At 41.4% G+C, this 22,838-nt stretch overlaps 1 protein-coding gene across 1 annotated transcript in view; it reads right to left on the reverse strand.

Annotated features, from left to right (window-relative positions):
- Positions 1 to 22,838, reverse strand: part of LOC146718174 (neural-cadherin) — a 333,699-nt gene that overhangs the window by 67,055 nt on the left and 243,806 nt on the right. Inside the window, exons 28-31 of the mRNA XM_085431334.1 lie at positions 20,633 to 20,760; positions 11,444 to 11,565; positions 9,539 to 9,662; positions 452 to 632 (exon numbers count right to left, since the gene is read on the reverse strand). Coding sequence (XP_085287460.1) covers positions 452 to 632; positions 9,539 to 9,662; positions 11,444 to 11,565; positions 20,633 to 20,760 — 555 coding nt within the window. The remainder of the gene's footprint in view (positions 1 to 451; positions 633 to 9,538; positions 9,663 to 11,443; positions 11,566 to 20,632; positions 20,761 to 22,838) is intronic.

A 22,838-nucleotide genomic window follows, 5' to 3' on the forward strand; every position in this document is an offset into this window, starting at 1 on the left:
CTGGATAGCTCTTGGAAAAGTTCAGGGCTGCTTGTGTGAAAACAGCTTAACTGAAGTGCTCCATGTTTGTATTTGCATCCTCAGCTAATTTATTAAATGCTTTGGTTCACCCTCAGCTGCTGCGTCCTTTGCCATAGTTGTTGTGGCCTTGGAGCCACACAGCTTTTATTCTGTTTTACAGTCTAGGTTACCCGGTAACAAAACAGCTGAAGTGATAAGCTGGGAAGGACGTGTGCATTTTAGCATTTAGAGCGATTTTGTGATAGCACAAACTCCTTGTCCGACAATGACCAAATATGTGTTCGTTTCACATACTGTAATCTGACATAGTCAACAGGGAGTAAATGATCTTTGAGGCCACATGGATGATTTTCTTTTCTTTTTAATGTTACTGTCAAGAACAACATTTTATTGCATAATGTAAAACAAAAATAATAAAAAATTGGCATACCTTCTTCACACTGGTGTCCTGTGTATCCGGGTATACACTGGCAGCTGAAGGAGCCCCACTCACCGTGACAGCGACCCCGGTGGCCACAGGATGGATAGCCCATGTTGACACAGCTGCTATCTGTGGTCAGGCAGCCTGGAGAGCTGGACTGCGAGTCGGCCGGGGAGCCCAAATCATACAGCTGAATGGAAGAGATACAGGGGAGGAGATGGGAGGATTAGTAAATTTAGAGAAGGTAAAGTTGAAGAAAGGAGAAACTGGATATGAAGTGAAATTGGAAAAATATAAACAAAGTAAAACAACAAGAAAGCAAGAAGGAAAACGAGGCGGAAATAGGAGGGAAGAAAAAGTGGAAAAGTTGAGATGCGAGGAAGGCAATAGGGAGAGGTGCCAAGAAGTAAGTAGCTTACATACAGAAGGCAAAAAGGCAAAGTGACAGCAGAGAAAATGGGATTAGGGAAGACACGGGACAGACGTATAAGGGGGTCAGCAGCCAGAGGGAGAGTCGGAATATTCGAAAGAGGTAAGTAAAGTCAAAGAGAATGAAAATGAATCGATTGAGGAAGAAAACTCTAAAATACACTGAAAGACATAAACTCAGACAGTCTCTTTCTTTAAATTGTCATCTCTCTGTCTCTCAGAGTCTCTCGTCACAATGATGAAACCAAACTCTTGACCAGAGAAACAGCATGACCACCTACAGGGAGAGCTGAAAGGACAGAGGAACCTTGAACGCTTACAATCGGATGTCATAAAATACATTAATATGTTCAGTCACCTCCCTGCCAGGACCAAACTTTATGAGTGTTTGTGCCGCAGAGAGGATGCAGGAATGTGAAAGATTGTAAAGTGAAATGAATCATGCCATCAGGGAGCTGCTGATTGGTTCTGACCTCCAGCAAAGAGGGCTCTTATTGGTTGTTGACCTTTAAATGCTACAGCTCCACAATTTTCTGGGGTTGAGCTGATCATGTTGATCGCCAAGGACTGAAAGACAAACATCTGCATTCTAAAGCAGAAAGACATATTGGCGTGTCTGCCATTGATTCGACTGAGCATCGGTGTCGCTCCAGTATGTGTGCATGCGTGTGTCTCTGAGCACAGCACTGGCTGATACATGAGCTCAACTCAAAAATACAGCTGCAAAAATACATTCTAAATGAAAAAGCATGCAGCTGGAGTGTGCCGTGCAAAGAGTGAAGTTTCACCCAAAATGTCTGAACCTTGAAGCACTTCAGTCACACCTTGGAGGAAGTGATAATGAAGATGGCTGACAATGACATGAAGAAGTCAGGCATAATGTCACCTAAACAGCATGAAATGAGTCTTTATAAGTATTGAATTCAAATTTACAACATGTGGTAAGATGATGTCGTTTCATATCGTTAAAAATTCTTTTTTTTTTTTATTAGTTCGCCATCCACATGTTGGTTTTATTTCACTCCCTCACTTGTCTGAAAGAAGATATTTTAGCTGCTTTAAATTGCTCCCAGTGTCCATGCCTGCCAAAAGCAAAATGCAATGCAATACAAGGCAATATCTAGACTATGATTTCCTAAAAACATACAGAACTTTTTTTGCTGAATATATATTTTGGTGAAATGAGAAAACATCATCTGTCCACAGTGTTCTGTAACTTCTGTTATGAGGTAAACTTTTTGCTGAGAAACTCTGTAAATCAAGTTTCGAATCATAGCTAGTAGCACTCAAAAAGCTATTAGTCAGTGTGCTGTAACTGCACACCTCCCTACTTAACAATGTAGTGACAGATATGTCAAAAGCACAGAAAACCTTAAAGCTGTAATGCTACTCTGAGAGCTGAAGGGAGAAAGGAAAGCAGAATAATGATAAGACGAGGATGGAGAAAGTGGAAAACGGACAAAGGTGAGTGACAGCAGGGGTAAGAGAGGCAGAGAGGTAGCTCCAGAATAGAAGCATATTAAAAGGAAATCATTTCCTGTCTTTTTACCTGGATGCAACCTCACTATTACCACCGGGCTTACTCCAGTCTCATTTATCCTTTTAATTCATTCACCTTTTCCTGTTTAGGTTACATGCAGCCATGCACCACACTTCACTGGTTTTAATTAAGACAACATGGTATGCAGTGTTAATTTAGTCAATGGGAACTGCGATGAGAATTTTTCAAGCCAAAAACTTACTTAAATTTGTACCTTTGTACTGGTAGATTTTCATACTAAAACTATCATAAAAAATGTTCAAGACATGAGAATGAACCACGTTTGCTTTGCTCAGCGGCCTTGCAGATTCTGTGGAAAAATTCAGCAGCTTCTGAATAGTTTTTTCTGCCTCCCAAAATCTCTCTACTGGTTTACTAGCTTGATTTCATAAGAAGCTCCTTACTTTCAGTAACACTGTGTCTGTTAGCAATGTGAGAGTTTTATACATATGAACTAAACCTGTGTGCAAATTACCGCAGACTGTAGCTAACATACATATAGGCAGGCAAGATGTTCTTTAGATTTTCCCAAAATACTGAAGAATACATCAACCCATCTACTCAAACTAAACCCAGACAGGATTTTAGAGAACAACTGAAAGAATGATGTTATGGATGAGCTGCTACTCTTCAGTAGAAATAACTGTGCAGCTTTGGCAAAGCTAATGCTAATGCTAATGCTAGCTGACCATGGTCAACTGTGATTTTGTTCCAATTAAGGATTGACTGATTAGCCAATTCCAGGTTGCAGGCAGGTGTTTTTGGAATAAAGTGTTATTTCTGTAAAGGACAATTAGTATATAGTTCCTGATGCTGTCTTCACTCCGCCTGTGTACAAAGATTCAAACATGCAGCTCTGCTTTTCTGTATGAGCAATTAGCCTTATAGCGGGTGGATACAGAGGAAAATGGTGACGTGATCTTACAGCTTTGAGGACTGGAGGTACAGACATTACTTTTATTTTTATTTAATGAATGGGCAAGAGCACAATGGTGAAATGCAACTGCATCCAAAACGGAAACAATAATGGTAAATGACCTGTATTTGTATATCGCTTTTCTAGTCCCTAAGGACCCCAAAGCGTTTTACACATCCAGTCATCCACCCATTCACACACATTCACACACTGGTGATGGCAGCTACATTGTAGCCACAGCCACCCTGGGGCGCACTGACAGAGGCGAGGTTGCCGGACACTGGCGCCCCTGCCAGTGTGGCGCTCTGACCACCACCAGTAGGCAACGGGTGAAGTGTCTTGCCCAAGGACACAACGACCGAGACTGTCCAAGCCGGGGCTCGAACCGGCAACCTTCTGATTACAACGCGAACTCCCAACTCTTGAGCTACGATTGCCCCAATAATATGCTGCTAACACAACATCAGCTCTCTGTAAACATCTGTGCAGACAGTATGCCAACGCTGAGCTAACACAAGTGACGTTAAAGCTACTGAGACACCAAATTTTAATAGGCAGTGGTGAGCAGTCAGGCCTGTAGCGCTGTAGCCTTCACTTCACTGTGGCAATTGCATTTACTGTCTTTGGGCTGTTTTTCTTAATCCCTGCTTTGTGTTGTTAGTTTTGGATTCGTACATAAAAACTAAAAGTCATGATAACGTTGCTTTTGTTCACATCGTGCCGTGGCAGTGAGCTCGTCTGTGATTCCCACCCATACTGCCGGTGAGGAGGACATATCAACATCAGCTACCTTTTTACCTCATCGACAGGCACTCACACCCATGCAGAAACAGATGATGTTGCTATAGCAACAAACATGACACACTGGAGCATTTTTGCAAGGAAAGGAACAACAACACCAGAGGAAAAGGAAAAAAATAAAAATCATACAATGCCGGAACATGTCCATCAACATTATTAATCATCAGCACGCCTACTGTTGCATGCTTTTGGGGATTTATTATACTCATGTCCGCCCACACACATCATGCAGATTCCTCTCATTAGTACACAGTGTTTGTGCAGCCTCCTGCTACATCCCTGGCTAAGGTAAACCACACTAACTCCAAGCCTTCAGCACTGCAGAAAGACAGACTTATATCCTTTAATATCACCGCTCTTGAGATTCAACATCTTAACAGAGCTTTCAAATTGTCTACTGAATGGATACAAATAAATTGTGTTTATAGAGACAACAGTTCTAAAAGCCCCCTAGAGGCCTCGTGGCTCCTCACACCTTACCGGAGTGCTGAACGAAAGGATGTTTGAATTGACTGGCCAAGGTTGTTTTTCATTTAAACATAAGTGTGCAGACTAATAACTGCTCTTTCCCACAAAACACCTGGGTTATTACTTAGCAACACACAGACACACCTGCATACACAGAAATACCTTATTAGCAGACTGAAGAGGAGTCCTTAGAATATGAGTGGACCACAAGAAAAAAGAAGGAAACACACACACACACACACACACACACACACACACACACACACACACACACACACACACACACACACACACACTAAATGATGGAAACTTGTCAGTTGCACAGTTTTATGTGTTTAAAACTTCTGCATCATGACTGGGGTTTTTTTAGCAAACAACCAATTACTATTTAATGCTGGAAACAGAGGATGTGTCTGCAGGACACCGAGAGAGCGACATATGCCTGGTAATGAACCCATTTGTGCTGACACTGACCTCATTAAACGGAACATGTATTGGACTAAAGTGACAGAGAGGTTGTGTAGTAGTTGGCTCATGATATTAGGCTCACATTATTGACTGTTTTTATTGGTTGGCTGGTCGGGCTAATCAATTAACTCAGCGGTCCTAGCGCATTAAATGCTCATGTGTACCCGGCTGAAGGCAAGCCACAAATAACCCACTCTGAGCCAGCTTTCAGTGTTTTCCCGGTCCTCACTACTTCTATACACACACACACACACACACACGCACACACACGCACATTAGAGAGTGACCATAATCCAGACAATGATGAACAGCAGTCTCACAGTAATTCTCTCAACACTGAGCCATATAATATACTCTGTTATGACTAGTGAAATATAATTTCATAAATTATTTAGAATATAATCTTAAACTGTACAAACCAATCTCCGTTTTATACCTAGAAATATGATCTCCTCCACGTCCATTATGTGGGGCTTATGTGCTTTAACTCTAAGAAAGAAATCCATCATACGCAGTACTGGCATAATGCGATGGAAGCGGAATCAGCAGGAGAAAAACTATTTTGCTCATCTGCATTTAAAAGCATACCAGGCCTGTCCACATAAATTTCCTGTGATGTTTTTTTTAATAAAAGTGTGCATTTAGTCAAAATCTTCCACTCCAACATTTGAATAACTTCCCTGAAATGGTCCAGCAAAAATACGCTGCTACCCGTTAGGGTTGCCAACTCCCTGAAAAATAAATAAGGGACACCTCGTGGCCAGGGCCGGGCGACCCAGTTGTCTTCACCCTTCCCAGTGTGGTGAATTTTCTAGCTCTTTTTTTGTGTGTGAAATTATTTTTTTTAACCCTTTGACTTGAATTTGATTTAAGTAGATGCATATTCTTTGTGATATGAACACATGTGAAACAAATGATCATTTAGCCATTTATTTTTAGCTCAAAATGACAACATTAACACAGTAAAACAGGTCTCTTTCTTAAACAGAAGCCTGTCATGCTTAACTTTTGAGAATATAAGTAAATCTTTCTTTAAAAGAACTCTGTCCTGCTTAACTTAAAATAATAGAAAACAATAGAAAGAAAAATATTCTTGTAACAGCGCACATTTAGTGCATTTAGTACAATTGGCTTCAGCTGAGGTATTATTTCAGCTTTTCTAATGCTAATCAGCTGCTCCTGTTTGTAAACCCGCTTGTTCCCATGATTACGCACCTTAACTCATCATCATTATTAATCTATGTATTACTTTTATGTATTAGTCATCAATTTGTTGTAATCATCTATCCTTGCAGTCGTTTATTAGACAAAATAAATTATATTATCACACTTCTGGCCACATAGCGCTGATATTCACTGCACATGCCCATATTAACTTTTTCCAGCCAGGTGTTTTCCTTTTCCCATTCTTCCCTTTCTCTGAGGGGAACAAACATTGCTGCTCTAACGCTGGGCTCACACTGTGCGGTTTTAGGCCCATTTTGAGCCGATTTTTGAGAGATCGGACCGATTTTGGCCTTCATCGTGCATCGTGTAGTATACGTGGGGTAACGAGAAGTGATTAACACCTCACGACCAGCTCCCGATCATCAATCGCTCGTGAGCCGCTCACACTGCTCGCGCGCAAACACGTAAACGCCGTGAAAAAGACGGAGCAGCACGGCTGTGCAGCGTGTGATCTGGACACAAGCGATGGAGGCACAACTTGTAGAACTTTGGAAAGCTCATCCGAGCCTTTCCAATGTGGCCTCACAAAATGATCACGACCACAACAACCGTGAAAATAGTTGGATCGACACTGCTGCTAAATCACAGCTGCCTGATCATGTTTTTCATTAGCAATTTAGCAAAGTTGATGGTGGTAGTGTGTCTGTGTGAGTGAGAGACAGAGAGAGCGAGCGACAGATTTTCTGTTATAACCTTAATTTTATGGACGCACAGTGTGAGCACTCAGGTCGCATCAGAGCATCGGGCGGTATAGTGTGAGACCTGCATCGTGACCTACCAACTTCTAACCCCTGCGAGTCAATCGTGCAGTTTGAGCAGGAGCTGAATAACGTGACTGAAAAAATCGCACAGTGTCTGCCCAGCTTTAGGTGTACTGTCGTCCGAGACTTGCACCGCAGTGTTGGCGTTTGTTTCCCTGTTGGCCATGCTTCTTGTTGTGGTCATCTGTTGTCTTCCGGTATTTTCTCCGTAAGCGACCTTTCCTCGACCAATGAGATGAGCGGTAATCTGAATTGTCATACTCGAATTGTCATACTCGAATTGTCATAAGTGTGCTGTCAGCTCATTGGTCACAAAGCAGGAGAGGGGCTGGGAATTGTGTTTTCAAACAAAGCGTTAATTCCATTAACATTTATAGACTACTTTTGATTCTCACTGTATTACGGGACAAAGTGCGTCCCTTATTAGCTCAATACGGGACGTGTACTTGTGTTTCGAAATACGGGACGATTCCGTATTTTAAGGGACGGTTGGCAACCCTACTACCCGTTGTTCACTTCTCTCACTTAATTTAAATTAGTAGCTGCAGCAGATTGCAACATGCAGTCAAAACAGAACTGGGTGATTTTATTTGATTTTAAAAACACTGTTGGCTTCCAGCAATCATGAAAAAAGATAAAAAGGATAATTGGAATAAAGAAATTACTATTTCCTTTGTTTTTAAAGTGAGTCTTTCCTTTTGTCCAAACGGTAACCTCTGACGCACACGCCAAAGTGCCACAACTGCAAAGTTCCCCTAATGGACATTGAAACTGCCTACAAAAGTGAGTCTACCTGCAGACTTCCCTGTTACAAAGCTATGATTTGATTGGCTGCTATAGGTGAATGGCTATTTTTAGGGATTGCTTCTCTTTACTGGAGTCACTGAACTGACTGAGAGCTATCTGACACATAACATGGCTGTCTGTCTGTGTGATGCAGCTTGCTAACCGCACTAGCTACATTAGCTAGCTGCACTAGCTACGTTAGCCAGCAACCATAGCTACCGTATTATCTAAATATGGTAACATCTGACCACTAACAAGGTGGCAGCCGACACCCTCACATTATTGCATACCCCAGAAACCAATATGAGAGAACAAGTTGCCTATGTAAATCTTTTATACAATGTTAGAAATCAAGTGCACACCTTTTCTTTACAGCTTTACCTCCACTAACCCCAAACTCAATCCAAGTTAGCTTCACCTCCAGGAAAGATGATGAAAGGTCTGCTACCAACAAAATCTATACAGAGGAAGTTTAACTGTGGTGGTTATTAACAGATGCCTCTAGTTGTGCTCGTCTCTGGATCAGTTTGGCCCACCTCCTTCCAGCAGGGCGCAACGAAGATGTTGGTTGGTGTTAAGAGTTTAGTTGCTCACCCTTTGAATACAACACAGGCCTCCCAAGGTAAACAAGCCATCTACAACCTGGGGCACCCTTCAGCACCTGAAGACATGCCATGATAGAGATGGACTAGCACTACCCAACAGTTGCACATGTGAGACACACTCCACAATCCTTGTCTGCACCACCCTACCCAAGTATCCTATGCCCCCTGTTACCTTCAGATATTAAGACAATATTGCCCAAAATTCTGATGACATTTTTCCACCAGATTGAAAACACATCTAACTGTGGAGGACAGTTTAAACGAAGTCTGAATCATAAATGCCACTATTGAACAGATGCAGAGTGAGAATGTGACATTATCACAAGCAGCGAGTAACAAAGGTAATTTAAAAAAGTTTAATAGGTAACACATAACCTATTTGGAGCTGAAAGTCAAACATCTTCCAAGCAGACCCATTTAATTTCTAATTTTCTGCCATGTGAGTTTTGATTATCAGGGAACCCACATCTCACACAATCTTTGGCAATCCAGTCTGAAAAGCCTGACATTTATGTCTAAATACCAGTTAAAGCAGCCGAGGCTCAGCAGTTTTAGATGGACAGGAGCAAAATTTAGCAGTCACAGCTTTATTTGATTCATATTTACCATAACCAAAAATTGTAGCAAAACGTGCAATTTTAACCAAAATTTCAGGCTTCAGAAGACTGCAGGTTCACACGAGGCTATCATAAGAGAAGCCTGTGTTCATACAGAAATGATTTGGATTTTGTTGGGGCTGGGCTCAGATTGTCATGGCTGAGTATAGAGTCCTTGACTTTTTAACTCCGGCAGAGCTGGTTACTTGAAAGTCTCGATTTGATGTCAGACTGGGTAGGAGGGGAAAGGTTCATATTCCATTTCACTCTTAAAGTGCATGTGTGTAACATTTGAAATTTCTTTGAGATTACAGTTAAAAGCATAAAAACCCATCTCTCACATGGCACAAGGGGACTGTGAATGTCGAAGCCTGTTATTAATCCATTTATCAGCTGGAGTGCAGGTGTGAGTTTAACTTTGCTTGCATACTGGTGTGCTAATGGTTGTGTGGTTATGTATGGGTGTGCGTGCGTGCCATTGTATTATAAAGTGTGTTACCTTGCTGTCCACGATGAGGTTACGGACGCAGCCGGTGAAGTGTTTGTGCTGAAGCTGGGGGTAGATGTATGGGATGTCCTCGTTCACACCGCCGAGCTGAAGCACCTGACTCATGTTCAGGTGTCTAAAACACACAGCGTGACAGAAGCATTCAAAAAGCAAGGAAGGATGAAACAGAAAACTATAAGACTTTGCAGCAATGAGAAAGAGCCTGAACCTGCTGCTTTAGCACTTAACAGTCTTATTTTAATCAGCCGTTTGCAGTTCAAAATAGGAAATCGAACATGTTATCAGCAAACAAAATCTGCTGGTTCATTCTGCTAAGTCGCCTAATTAAAATGTGGCGTAAATCTTCTTTTTACTTTTCTGGATGCCCCTTATTTTCTTTTTCTGTCTCTTTATGAAAGAGAAGTTGCTGCTCTAAAACAACAACAACAATCTTATTCTCCATCTCTGATTGTCGGTGTTGTCACGAGTATCCACAGTCTGTGGAAGAATCTCAGAGGATAGACGTTCGTTGTCCAGCAGCAAGAGTATTTTTCATCTAAGTTAATGTTTTTGGGGCTACAACCCCGTCCAAACAGCAGGCAGACGCAGGGGAATGGCAACAATCATTTGGTAAACATAGAACGCTGATAAGAGCACTACAATTACAGCCAAACAGTAAAATTAGTTGTTAATATTAATACCATACTTCGATGGTCTATGGGGCTGCAACGCTAACTGCAAAACTTTGGACAGTTCTTTACATTTGCAGTTCCTTAAATCAGCGGTCCCCAACCCTCAGGCCACGGACTGATCCCAGGCCACGAGAGCTGAGGTTCGGGTGTGAAATTTATGGTTTTCAGGGTTTTTATCGTTAACTCGGTTTCTCTGGGTGTTTTCCCGTGTTGTAGTTGTGTCTTTTTAAAAAAATATTTAATATTTTTAAAGAAATATTTACGCGTTACCATAGCGACCAGAGAGCATTAAGGGGCAGAGAGGAGGATGTTACTCTCAATGTTGTTGCCGCATTTCAGGAGGACGCTGCTAATAAAGTGAATTCACGTTTATTATTATATTTACAAAATACCACAATTTTTGTCTTGGTCGTATCATTTTATTTTGTTATATTTATCGCCGACACCTTAAAGGCCGGTCCGTGAAAATATTGTCTGACATTAAACTGGTCTGTGGCACAAAAAAGGTCTGTGGCTTAAATGTATATATGCATACGACATCCCATATAAACAATGGGATGTCGCATTTTCTTAAATGTAAATGTTGTAGATTTTGTGACACTGAGCCAAATAGTTTTGAATAATTATCATTTTTACAATTACAATAAAGCTTACTGGTAGATTTTCATAGTTTTTATCATGAAATAAATATGTTTTTGTTTTTTTAATCACATGTTCTGTATATAAACTCATAAAAGACAACACAAACAGTTTCTATTAAATCTGGTGTATAATTTCTTTTTGGGTTAAATTCGTTGTTACTTTTGCAAAAATAATTCTGAGGTTTTATGGCAAAGAGAGAGCATACAGTCTCATCCGGCTATACGTTCATTTTACAGCGTAATATTTAGTTCTCATTATAAAATAAATGACCAACGCAGCTGTAACTTTCACCATGCAAAGTGACAAGACTTAAAGAAACTGCAAATGTTTGCGATTTAGCTTTTTCTTCGGTGGAGACGGTCACCCAGCACTAACAACCAACCACTGCTGGGGAGCATTCAGAAGTAGAATCAAGCCACCATGAAAGCAGCAGAATCGAACTTTGAAGGACACTTTTTCTTTTTTGCAGTCTTGTTGAAAAATGGTAGCCTGCTAACACATGGGCCAAATTACAAGCAAACCAAGTCTGAGGCAGTGAGAAAGTCTGTGGTGTGCACGCATCTGTTCAGGTGCTTCTTTTTACCTGTCGGTGTTAGGCGTAACACCCATCACTTCACAGGAAGAGTGGTCTTGAGAGGTCAACCAGCTACCCACCAGTTCCTTCACCGCTGCCCCTGAGCATCGATCCAGGGTGAAACGTACTTCCTGCAGAGAAAACAAACCAGCGCACGATGTACTCAAATAATGCTTCAATAAATCACAAATAAGTCATTTCTCTGAACTGTAACGAGCGTACTTTCAGCATTATTACCATGGTGAGAACGGCATCTGACTCATATTTCTTTCATTAGTGCATGCTGCACTGCTCTGCTGCATGACAACTTAAACATGTGGACTTGCCTTAACAAGAATGCGATTAAGCAGAAGCCACAGCAGCTTATTCCAGTTAACTAGACTCTTTATGGGGTTGGCAAGATGGCGTCGTAGCGCGAACACCCGTCTCGCTGTGCTCCGGTGAGGTCCCCCGATTATCCGTCTAAAATACGTGTTCACCTGGTGAAACGTTACAAATGTGCGTGGGAGTAACTCTATAATGAGTCTGGACGACTATTTTTCTAAAATGCCTAACGTCAGGTCTAAGAAAAAGACAGCTCCGGTTGTGCAAGCTAGCGACATTGTGGGTCCTATGGCGGCTGAGCCTGAAGAAGCTAACGCCAGCGACACAGAAATCTCCGCTGACGCTGAGGAAACTGGGAGTGATATCGACCCGAATATCCTTGCGGCTCTGAGTAAGATAACTGACAGCATTACAACTTTATTGGATGTTAAAGTTGATACTGTGCTGGCCGCAATCCGTGAACAGACGTCTCGGATCCAGGCTCTGGCGACACGGGTGGGAGACGCCGAGATACGGATTTCAGGCGTGGAAGACACGGCAGGTGCATTGCAGGCGAAAGTGGCTCGACTCGAAAAACAAGTAACTGACATGGCAGACCACATGGACGATTTAGAGAACCGCAGCCGCAGATGTAACCTTCGCCTGGTCGGGCTTCCCGAGGGCACGGAGGGAAATGATGTTGTCGCCTTCATGGAGTCATGGCTCCCCTCCTATCTCGAGCTCACAACTAAAAATGGGAAGATCAAACTAGACCGCGCTCACCGCTCTCTAGCACCGAGGCCGGGCCCCAGCCAGCGCGCCAGACCCATCATTATGAAGCTTCACAACTTTGCTGATAAACAACGTGTGATGGCCGCAGCTCGGCGCCTGGCTACGCAGCCGAACCAACCAACAAGTCGGATCAAAGTCTCCTTCTTTAATGATTATTCAGCGGCGGTAGCCAAGAAACGCAAGGCTTTCGACGAGGTGAAAAGCTGCCTGAGGAAGAAGAATGTGGATTATGCGCTTCTCTACCCCGCCACACTGAGGCTGTTTGCCAACGGCAAGGAGAAGAGATTTAACACACCGGAGGCAGCTGCGTCCTACGCGGACTCGCTGCCCTGAATCCCCGTAACCACCGGAGTACTCCTTTTCTTCAAACTATGCCTTAATTAACCGGTGTGAGTACTTGCCGAATCTAGGCGTATATGACTTTTTTTTTTTTTCGTCCTCGCTGCTTATAAGCGACCAGGTGAAATCTTCCACCCCATCGGGCACCGGACGGACTGTGTTTTCGTCTATGGGTAGGCGTGAGTTACGCGCGTGCAATGCCCTTCGGCTTTCCCGACGGGCAGGAGGAGATTGGTTTTTCCCTACATGTTTAGTAGGGCTGTTGCCAAATCACTGTTCTTTGAATGTTCCGTCACACAGCTCTTTCATGCCTTTTTTATTTTTATTTTATTTATTTTTTCAACCAGGGTGTGGTGAACCCTTTGGCTCAATATGCTTTGTGTGATACATGAATAAGTCTAATAATGAGTAGGCTGCGAATATGCACCTGGAATGTACGAGGGGTTCACAGCCCTATTAAGAGGAGGAAGATATTTACTTGTCTAAGAAAGGACGGTGTAGATGTTGCTATGTTACAAGAGACACATCTTGATAATAATGAACACTTGAAGTTGCAACAAGGATTATATGGACAAGTGTTTTTTTTCATCCTTCACTACAAGAAGTAGAGGAGTGGCAGTGTTGATTAGGAAAAATGTACCTTTTGTAGTAACTGATTGCGTTAAGGATCTGAAGGGCCGCTACGTGATAGTCAAAGGGATTTTGCAAGGCCAAAATATCTTATTACTGAATGTTTATTTTCCACCTGCCCACCCAACTACCTTTCTTACCAAAATGTTTCTGGAATTAGCCCCATTTCTTCCTAACTCTACCGTTATTATTGGTGGTGATTTCAACTTAATGTTAAATCCGCTTATGGACAGATTTCCACACAGCATTGCAACTCCTTCTCCTCAGGCCAAAGCGCTTCATGCTCTATGCGACGAGCTTGGACTTGTGGATGCTTGGAGATATACTCACCCCTCCGATAAGCAATACACATTTTTTTCGGCTCCGCATAGGTCCCAAACTAGAATTGATTACTTTTTTCTCCCGAAAACTGACTTAGGTTCAGTAGTATCGTGCGACATAACAAGTATAATCATCTCAGATCACGCTAGGGTAATCATGGATCTCGATCTTAAAGCTGCGCTTCATAGGTCCCGCCACTGGAGGCTTAATACCATTATTCTTAAGGATGAGGAATTTACCTCTCACTTCTCTGCAGAATTTAAAGCGTTTTTGGATATCAACACCCCCTCAGCTACTACTGCCTCTGTTTTGTGGGAAACATGCAAAGCTTATGCGAGGGGCCTAATTATTTCGTATTCTGCGACAAAGAAGCGACAACGGATGGAGGAACAAAAATCTTTAGAGAGCGAATTGATGGATAAGGAGAAAACATATATTGCCTCCCCATCACCACCATTATGGCAAGAAATAACCGCACTCAGGTCAGCGCTGAATTGCCTTCTTACCAGAGATGCAGAGAAGAAACTTAAATACACCAGACAGAGGTTCTACGAGCATGGAGATAAGGCCGGTAAATGTCTGGCGTACTATGTTAAGAAGCGCGCAGAATCGAATACCATTGCAGCGATATCTGATGAAGGTGGCCACAAGATATATGAAAACAAACTGATAAATGACTGTGTTAAGAAGTTCTACGAAGCCTTGTACTCTTCTCAACAAGTCCCGGAGGGGGTGCAGCTGATGCATAATTTCTTCACCCAATTCGACTTACCAAATTTGTCAGAGGAACAGAAGACTGCCCTTAACAGCCCTATAACTAAGACCGAAGTGTTTAAGGCTATTAAATCACTGCGAAGTGGAAAGTCGCCAGGGCCTCATGGCTTCTGTTGTGAATTTTATAAACAGTTTCGGGATATTATTGTGGAACCGCTTCTTGATATGTTCAACCACTCCTTCATTACGGGTGAATTCCCGCAGACACTGAAGGAAGCCAACATTTCCCTAATTCTAAAGAAAGGGAAGTGTCCTGATTTGTGCGGATCCTATAGACCTATAGCCCTCTTGAATGTAGATAGGAAACTGCTTTCTAAAATTCTGGCCACCCGCTTAGAAAATTTTTTACCTGTGCTGATAAGGGAGGACCAGACAGGCTTTATAAAGGGTCGAAACTCAGCCACCAATGTTAGACGCTTACTGAACGCTATTGTAGCTTTCAAGCAAAAATCTATTGACGGCCTGGTGCTTTCTCTCGATGCGGAGAAAGCATTTGACAGAATTGAGTGGTCTTATTTGTTGTATACTCTGGGCAAATTCGGCTTAGGGGAGAATTTTATAAAATGGGTCAAAGTTATCTACAATAATCCACAGGCAGCAGTCCTGACTAATGGACTTAGGTCTGATTACTTCAACACTCATAGGGGAGTTATGCAGGGCTGCCCCTTATCGCCCCTTCTATTCGCTCTGGCCATAGAGCCTCTTGCTGAGGCCATAAGGGCGACGCCCACAATACGTAGTTTAGAGATTGGACAGCTGTGTCATAAAATAACCTTATACGCGGACGACATCTTGATTCTTTTGACTAACCCTGTAACATCCGTACCCAGTCTCATTGAGGTGATTGACAGGTTTAGCCATTTCTCTGGCTATAGAATCAATTTGGCTAAGTCAGAGGCCATGCCTCTCGGTACTCTTTTCACAATGCCGGCTACTGTTCCTTCCTTTCCTTTTAAATGGTCTCCTAATGGATTTGTGTATTTGGGGATCTTTATTACCCCGTCTCTCGACCAATTGTACAAAGCCAACTTCACACCCTTATTTGGCAAACTCAAACAGGACCTAGAGCGGTGGGCGTCACTTCCTGTCTCCTGGCTAGGACGCATTGCCCTGATCAAAATGAATGTGCTGCCCAGGCTATTGTATCCTATCCAAATGATCCCCGTCTTGTTCTCTAAGAGAGTACTGAAGGACATAAATGGTTGGCTCACCTCTTTCATCTGGAACAAGCGCAGACCGAGACTCAAGATGGCAGTGTTGCATCTGCCAAGCTCCAGGGGCGGCTTGGATCTACCTAATATTAGATTGTATCAGCTTTCTGCCCATTTAAGATTTGTGAGCGACTGGGTCAGGGGTAAAACCTCAATCTGGTCGGATATTGAGACAGCTCTGTCACAATGCAAACTGAGCGATCTATTATTTTGTAATGATTTTAACGGAATTAAGGCCCTTTGTACAAATCCTGTAACAATCAACACCCTAAAAGCGTGGCGAATTGTCCGCCGTCTTGAGGGAAGATCGAGAATAACATCAACCTTTACCCCTATAATGAATAACCCTGCTTTCCCTCCGGGTTCTTTGGACCCCGGCTTTCAACGATGGTCTGATAAGAATATTAAGTCTCTTGGTGACCTTTTCTCGGGTGGTGAACTCATGTCGTTTGAACAGCTTACCAACAGTTACGGCTTGCCTAGACAGGATTTCTTTCGTTTTTTGCAAATACGACACTATATCACTCACAATACAACCCTTGCTGAGCACCCTGAAGTATCTGATGTTGAGAGGGTTTTGTTTGGGCAACAGCTGACGGTGTCTCTGAGTTCATTTTACCATGTGCTTAATGCTTTGACTACCACTGATGCGCAGGGGATTAGAGGTGTGTGGGAGAGGGAACTGTCGGTAACCATAGATGAAGATAAGTGGGATACCGTTTGGTCTCTCGCAAAAAGGATTTCAATTTGTACTCGGACAAGAGCAATCCAATTTAAGATTTTACACAGATTACACGTATCCCCTCACCGCAGACACCTCTTCAGCCGCTCTCTTTCCCCTGTGTGTCTTAAGTGCAAAACTGATGTAGGGACTTTAACTCACTGTTTTTGGTCCTGTTATAAGCTTCAAGAATACTGGGCTGACATTACAGGTGAACTGGGGAAAATCTTCCACGTTGATATAGAGATGGACCCTTTGTCCCTGATTCTAGGTCTTCCAAGTGACCGCCTAAAAGCGGCGGCCAACAAAAGATTGTATAACACTCTAACATTTGCAGCCAGGAAAAATATCCTCTTACAATGGATCAACGATAGGACTCCCACTGTCTGTGGCTGGCGCAAAATAGTTTTTGAACTGATTCCTCTGGAATACCTCACACACATTATACACCACAGTGTGGGTCAGTTCTATGGGATGTGGCACCCCTTTTTGGACTATATTGGACCGGACCTTTCCGCTATCTTATTCAAAGGACTACTACACACGTGATCACTACCCGGGCGCTGTAAGACTGACTCACCACCTCTTGTATGTTATATTTTGTATTTTGTATCTTGTATTATGCCTTATTTAAGAGCTGTTGTGTACGTTTTGTGTTTGTACTGTTTTGTTGTTCTGTGTCTACTGTCGAGACACTGTCGTGTTAAAGGAAAATCTGCAATAAAAACAATGATGAAAAAAAAAAAAAAACTAGACTCTTTATTCCATCTGCTGTTTACCTCTCAGTAAACATGCCTCCTCCTTCCTGTGGTAATTAGTAAAGTTTTAACCCAAACACACAGCTACCCGATGGCTCACATCACAGGAAAAAAAAGAATAAAGCATGTAAGAGGGCTGAAAATAATTTTTGGGGGAAATCTGGTCCATTGCCTTAACCTTCCAAAAAAGTTGGCGCTGAAATCATTATAATTACTCGGCTGGATAAAAAGCCCATATGTGCCAGCACAGTTTCAGTCATCAGTGTGCTAAAACAACACCTTTAACTTACTTTTCACACATCCACGATAAAAGCTTTCAGACATACGTCAGGAACACACAGAAAAAATGTCATTATGCTTGGTAATACCAATTCTATTTTCTGTCAGATATTGAAAGTTATAAATCAGTTAAAAGAAGAATACTCTGTGATTTGGATAACACTCACTACAGATGATTAACAAACACACCAGGCAGCATAGAACAGCATTTATGTGTTGTTTTGTTTCTACACCTGCTGGTATCACCTCTGTGTGAAAACAGATTCCAAATATGATGCCTACATCATTCATTCGAGTATGATTTTGGCACGTTTTTTCTCATATTTACATCATTAATAATAATAATGATAATTTCACTTTAAAACAGGGTTTACATGCAGCGATAAAGTAACGTAAACAGTACGTGTTTGCATGATTAAACATGAATACAAACTCTGTATCAACAGCTAACGCTGCAGATTTTATGTAAATAATTTATTTTAGTTTAATCAAGTCATGTTCCTGTTAGCAGACCGTGGTTTACTTATTTATCAATGTGATTCTTAATGAAGGACAGCGAAACAATGGTTCTTTGGATCTATCATTTTCACAAATGTTACTTAATTTGAAGAAAACAAAAAAACAAAAACACTGCTCTTGGTTCTTGGCTGCTGAATCACAGAGTAAATCTCCCAACAACAGCTCTGTCCTTCCTGCTTTGGATCTCATGCTGTCACACAACCAGGTTGGATAAGCCGCAGCTGACTATTCAGGACAAATGAATAGATTCACATGTGATTTAGAATAATACCATTGTGGTGCAGAATAATCCTCGCTGTAATAACAAAAGTCTGAATGCATTCTAGTGTTCACGCGATTCCGAATAATGCTATCGCATTACCCGAAAGTCTCACTGCATGCTTTCCTTTGGCTGCTCTCATTCTCAATATCGAACAAATTTCCCTGTGTTTGTACGTGTGGTGATGGGAAGCTGAGCCTGAAGCTGTTTTCCTTTCATTCAAAAGAAATTAAAAAAAAAACAGTGAACAAAATTGGTGTTTTCTACCGAATTGAATAGTTTGGCAAAAGCCATAAATGAGCCACAAATTTTAGTCACACTAGTGAGTAGCGAGAGTGAACGCTCTCTAATGGCGTCTCCTTTCTTATAATCTGAACTCAAGGCAGCGTAATAATTGTGCTTTTGAAGGGCGGTCTGTGGAACATTGCAGGTCTTTGAGTAATGAGCTAAATTAAGCCATTTATAAATTAAGGGTGACATAAGTGTAATTATTCAATTTTAGGTTTTCGAGAGGCCTCTGATGGAGCTGAATATGAAAAGGCTTCACACTGGCCGTGTGTGTAAAAAAATGTGACTCAGTCCTATGCTTTTACTGAAGTGCTCTAAAGTGGTACTGAAGTGGGATGCTAGGATGAAAGAAGGCTGAGATGCAGCCAGGTGCCCAAAGCCTACAGTGACACTGCAGCTTTCATTATGTCACAGCATCTAATAATAGAAGCAGGAACTGTCATTGATATACGACAGGCGAATAATATGCGGAATAATCTTAACAACATAAAGATTTAGTCCAATTTCACACTAATTTAATTAACTTGCAATTATTTGGGGCAGAAGATGTTGCAAGAGGGCTACTGCAATCATCTGTCTGCAATTATCCTCCTTTGTACTCTACACTGCAGACAGTTTTATAATACTTAATCACGACGTCTTCCCCATTTAGATTCCTGGAAAATAACAATATTAAAAAGGTTTGCGTGGAGCCGAATGGGCGATGCTTAAAGTCTAGGACATATACTAAATATATAACCTCATCTCTGAGATCATACATACAAATCAGCAGCTTTATCAAATATACCAGAAAGAACATTCAGTTCAAAAGTTTGACATGGTGTAAATTTTTTGGCCCAAAGACTGTAAATAAAAAAGAGACATGGCCTATAAAACAATGAACTCCCATGTTAGAGCTTCAGTGTCAATATTTTTGGTCTCTCCCTCTCGATGAGATATGGGGACACTTTTTTGTTATGTATTTTATTTTTAAATGGGGGAATAATTTAACCAATGAGCACTAATGCTCTATAAAATAAAACTTTAAACTAGCAAATGAGACCATAAATGTATAAGTGTTTACTGAGGTTACTATTCAGGGGAGCCAGAGAGTCACCTTCTTATAGACTCTGGCACAATCAGTGGTCCAACTATGACCATCCCCTTCCTGCTGGCCATGTAGTCTTTATTTTGGACTGTCAAACAATTAACAATAATTCCAACTTGAATGGCACTTGTCATGTGCATTTATATGTTAAGAAATTAACAAGTATTCCCAAGAAATTACCAATTTAAATCTTCTAAATACAAGGACATTTTGAAGGAATATTAGTGGACTATTCTGGGCTGTTATCTGATGTTTGGGGTAATTTCAAAAGTGTGCATCACATATTTTAACCAGAAGAGCGACTTCAGCTCCGAGCTTTACAATCACAGCTGAGCAGACTAGCAGGGTGTTCCTGTAAAACTGCTAACTATCTTGTGCAATACATTTCTGGTAAGTTTTTAAAAAATGACCGCACTACTGTCGTTTTATCCAAGATTAATAACACATTGCATGCATTTATATGTATATACAAAGTAAAGCAGCCAGTATATTTCAACCAACATTGGGTTGATTCATCACTTAGCACGTGGGCCAAAGACCCAGAATCACTCTGGTGCTAATGTTACCTAAATAAATGACCTGTAGGCTTGTTACTCACAATCTGCACAACTAAAGGAGCAGCTTACTTACTGCATCATATCCCCTAATGCAAAGACAGTGACATTTATACATGATTGCAGAAGGTGAATGCAATGTATGGTAAAGGTAAGAACAAATTATATTCAAGAAAGAAAAATCCATGTGTTTTGAATACATGAAAATATTAGATGTGCCTTTAAAAGTAAAAAAAAAACAAAAACAAAAACAATCTCATTAAAACTGGATAAAAAAAATATTTTTTTCAGTGCGATGTGAATTTATTTGAACTTATTTGCTAAATAGATGATGGCTGCTGTTAAATGGAGAGAGCGACCCACCTTGCTGTTGCTGCGGACATCCAGCCGATGCCACCGCCTGTCTGCCACGTTCACGTTGCCTGGCAACTGTAGCACCACTGTGCCCGAGCCATGGTTGATTTTCAAGGTGGGGGTCCCGTCTATTAGCTCTAGACAGAGAAAGAAAACGAGAGGGATGATAGGTGAGGGGTGAGTTGAGAAATTAGTTTTCAGAGCTGCAATATGAGCACTTTTTAGCTCTGTTGACAACCAATCTGGTGCTGGTACTGAAGTCTTGAAAACAGCAGCAAAACCACTGTAACAGAATAATGTATGCCAAAGAATTAAGTGGTGTATGAAAAGTTATTTATTAAAGAATGCACCCCAACATAATGTACCAAATTGCCAATATTGTCTCTGTATATTTGCTCTAATGAGGATTATTGCACAGAGGCTGCTGTGATCTAGTTTTTTTCTTCATGGCAGTCAACAAACATCAGACAAAAGTTATTACATTCTATTTTCTGACTTACTCAAATGGGAAATTAAAAGTTAATGAAGTGGTTAAGACTGCCTGTGTGCTTTGCACCATGTGTAAGGAAATAAGAGACCGACCGGCATTGGCAATCCATCATCACGCATGCCGAACTTCAAAAGTTCATGCTGACACATAACAGTGAACACTAAACATCTGCTTATACTGTGGGACTGAAGGGACTTCTTAGTTCACGTAACAGCAGCTTGTACTTAGTCTGCATCAGAACTCTCACCCACAACTTTCTAAATGTCAATTTATTGACTCAGTGGAAAAAGGTCTCCGATATATCCACTCATTGAAGTATTTTTAGGCCTCTAATGGTTCCAACAGTGTTCAAAGAGTCTCCGGGGTCTGTTTTCATTAAGGCAAACGGATAAATCTGGGTCATTTCATCGTCGTTCCTATCACTTCTAATGTTCAAATGGCAACTTCTGGGTGAAGCAGTATCCAAAACTACATTTCCTGAAATGAGCACTAGAGGTTCATTTAAAAATACACTAAATTACATATATAACCAATCCAGTTGTAAAGTTTGAATTCACAGAGGTGTGGCTGTGTTGACTGGCAGGTAACTCCTGATACAGATAGCTATAGCTGGTGTCTTCAGCTAGACGTCCCCCCACCACCTAATATGAATCACTAAACTGTGTACAAGTTATATGGAACACTATAAAACTCGCTACACTTGGCTGATATGGTCACTTCTGGCTCTAAGAAATCCAGGATGTTGCTGATCATAACACATTTAAACCAGAGGGTGATGCCACCATAGCTACCGCCTTCTTTTATATACTGTCTCTGACATTGCTCGTGAAAAGTAGGTCAAGTTCGTGCATGACTCTTATGAAGCTGATCATCACATTAAGAACTTTTTTACTGTCCCATTAGTCCACAGTCTGCACTTCCACTTTCCAGCGGTGAGAAAAAAAACTTATGAAGAGTACGATCCAATTAGAAATTAGTGAAAAGAGTTACAAATGTGACTGCAGCGACTTCACAAAATATGTCGTAATTATGTTTTGAAATTATGGCTCATGTCAATACGCCAGCATGTCTCTGTTGGCTATATTCAATTAAAAATAATAATAGGCCGTCACAGTTCATGTCCAACAACTTATTATTCCCAGTTTTACCCACTGCCCCCCCCCCCCCCTCTTAAGCTACAATCCCACACACCCACTGCCAGAATTAGGTATTTAATTTAAACTAAAGCATTTGTTCTTAGGGTTCATTTAGAATACTCCCATTTGGCTTTTCTCTGTTAACTCCGAGTCTGGCGAAGTGAAGTACTTTCAGTATATGTTAGAATTATAATTAAGACAGAAAAAACTCTGGCATCGATTTCACAACTTCTGCACTCTGACATTTGTCTTCACGCTGCAGTCAGTTGAAGTTTGAAGTCAAAAGAGGCTGACAAAAATCAAATTCCCTTCTTAGCGCTCTTCAATCCGCCGTGTGTGTCTGACTTCAGCTCTGCTTTCGTCATCCCTCTTGCTGCATTTCTTGCGATGTCAGTCTGCCTATCAGCACTCTTTCATCTCCTGTCTGTGTCTTTTACCTCCTGACTTGCTTCACTCTTTCATTAACTTCTTCACGGTAACTGACATTTTACATTGTGCCACTTTCAAATAAGTCACCATTGCTTTCTACTGACAGCTTTCACTTTTTACCGTGCTTTTGTGCAGCACTGTTTTTATTTTATTATTTTTT

Source organism: Copadichromis virginalis, linkage group LG1 (assembly GCF_057382275.1).
Source record: "Copadichromis virginalis isolate Kocher_CV1m ecotype Utaka linkage group LG1, C_Virginalis_male_GT1.1, whole genome shotgun sequence".
NCBI lineage: Eukaryota > Metazoa > Chordata > Actinopteri > Cichliformes > Cichlidae > Copadichromis > Copadichromis virginalis.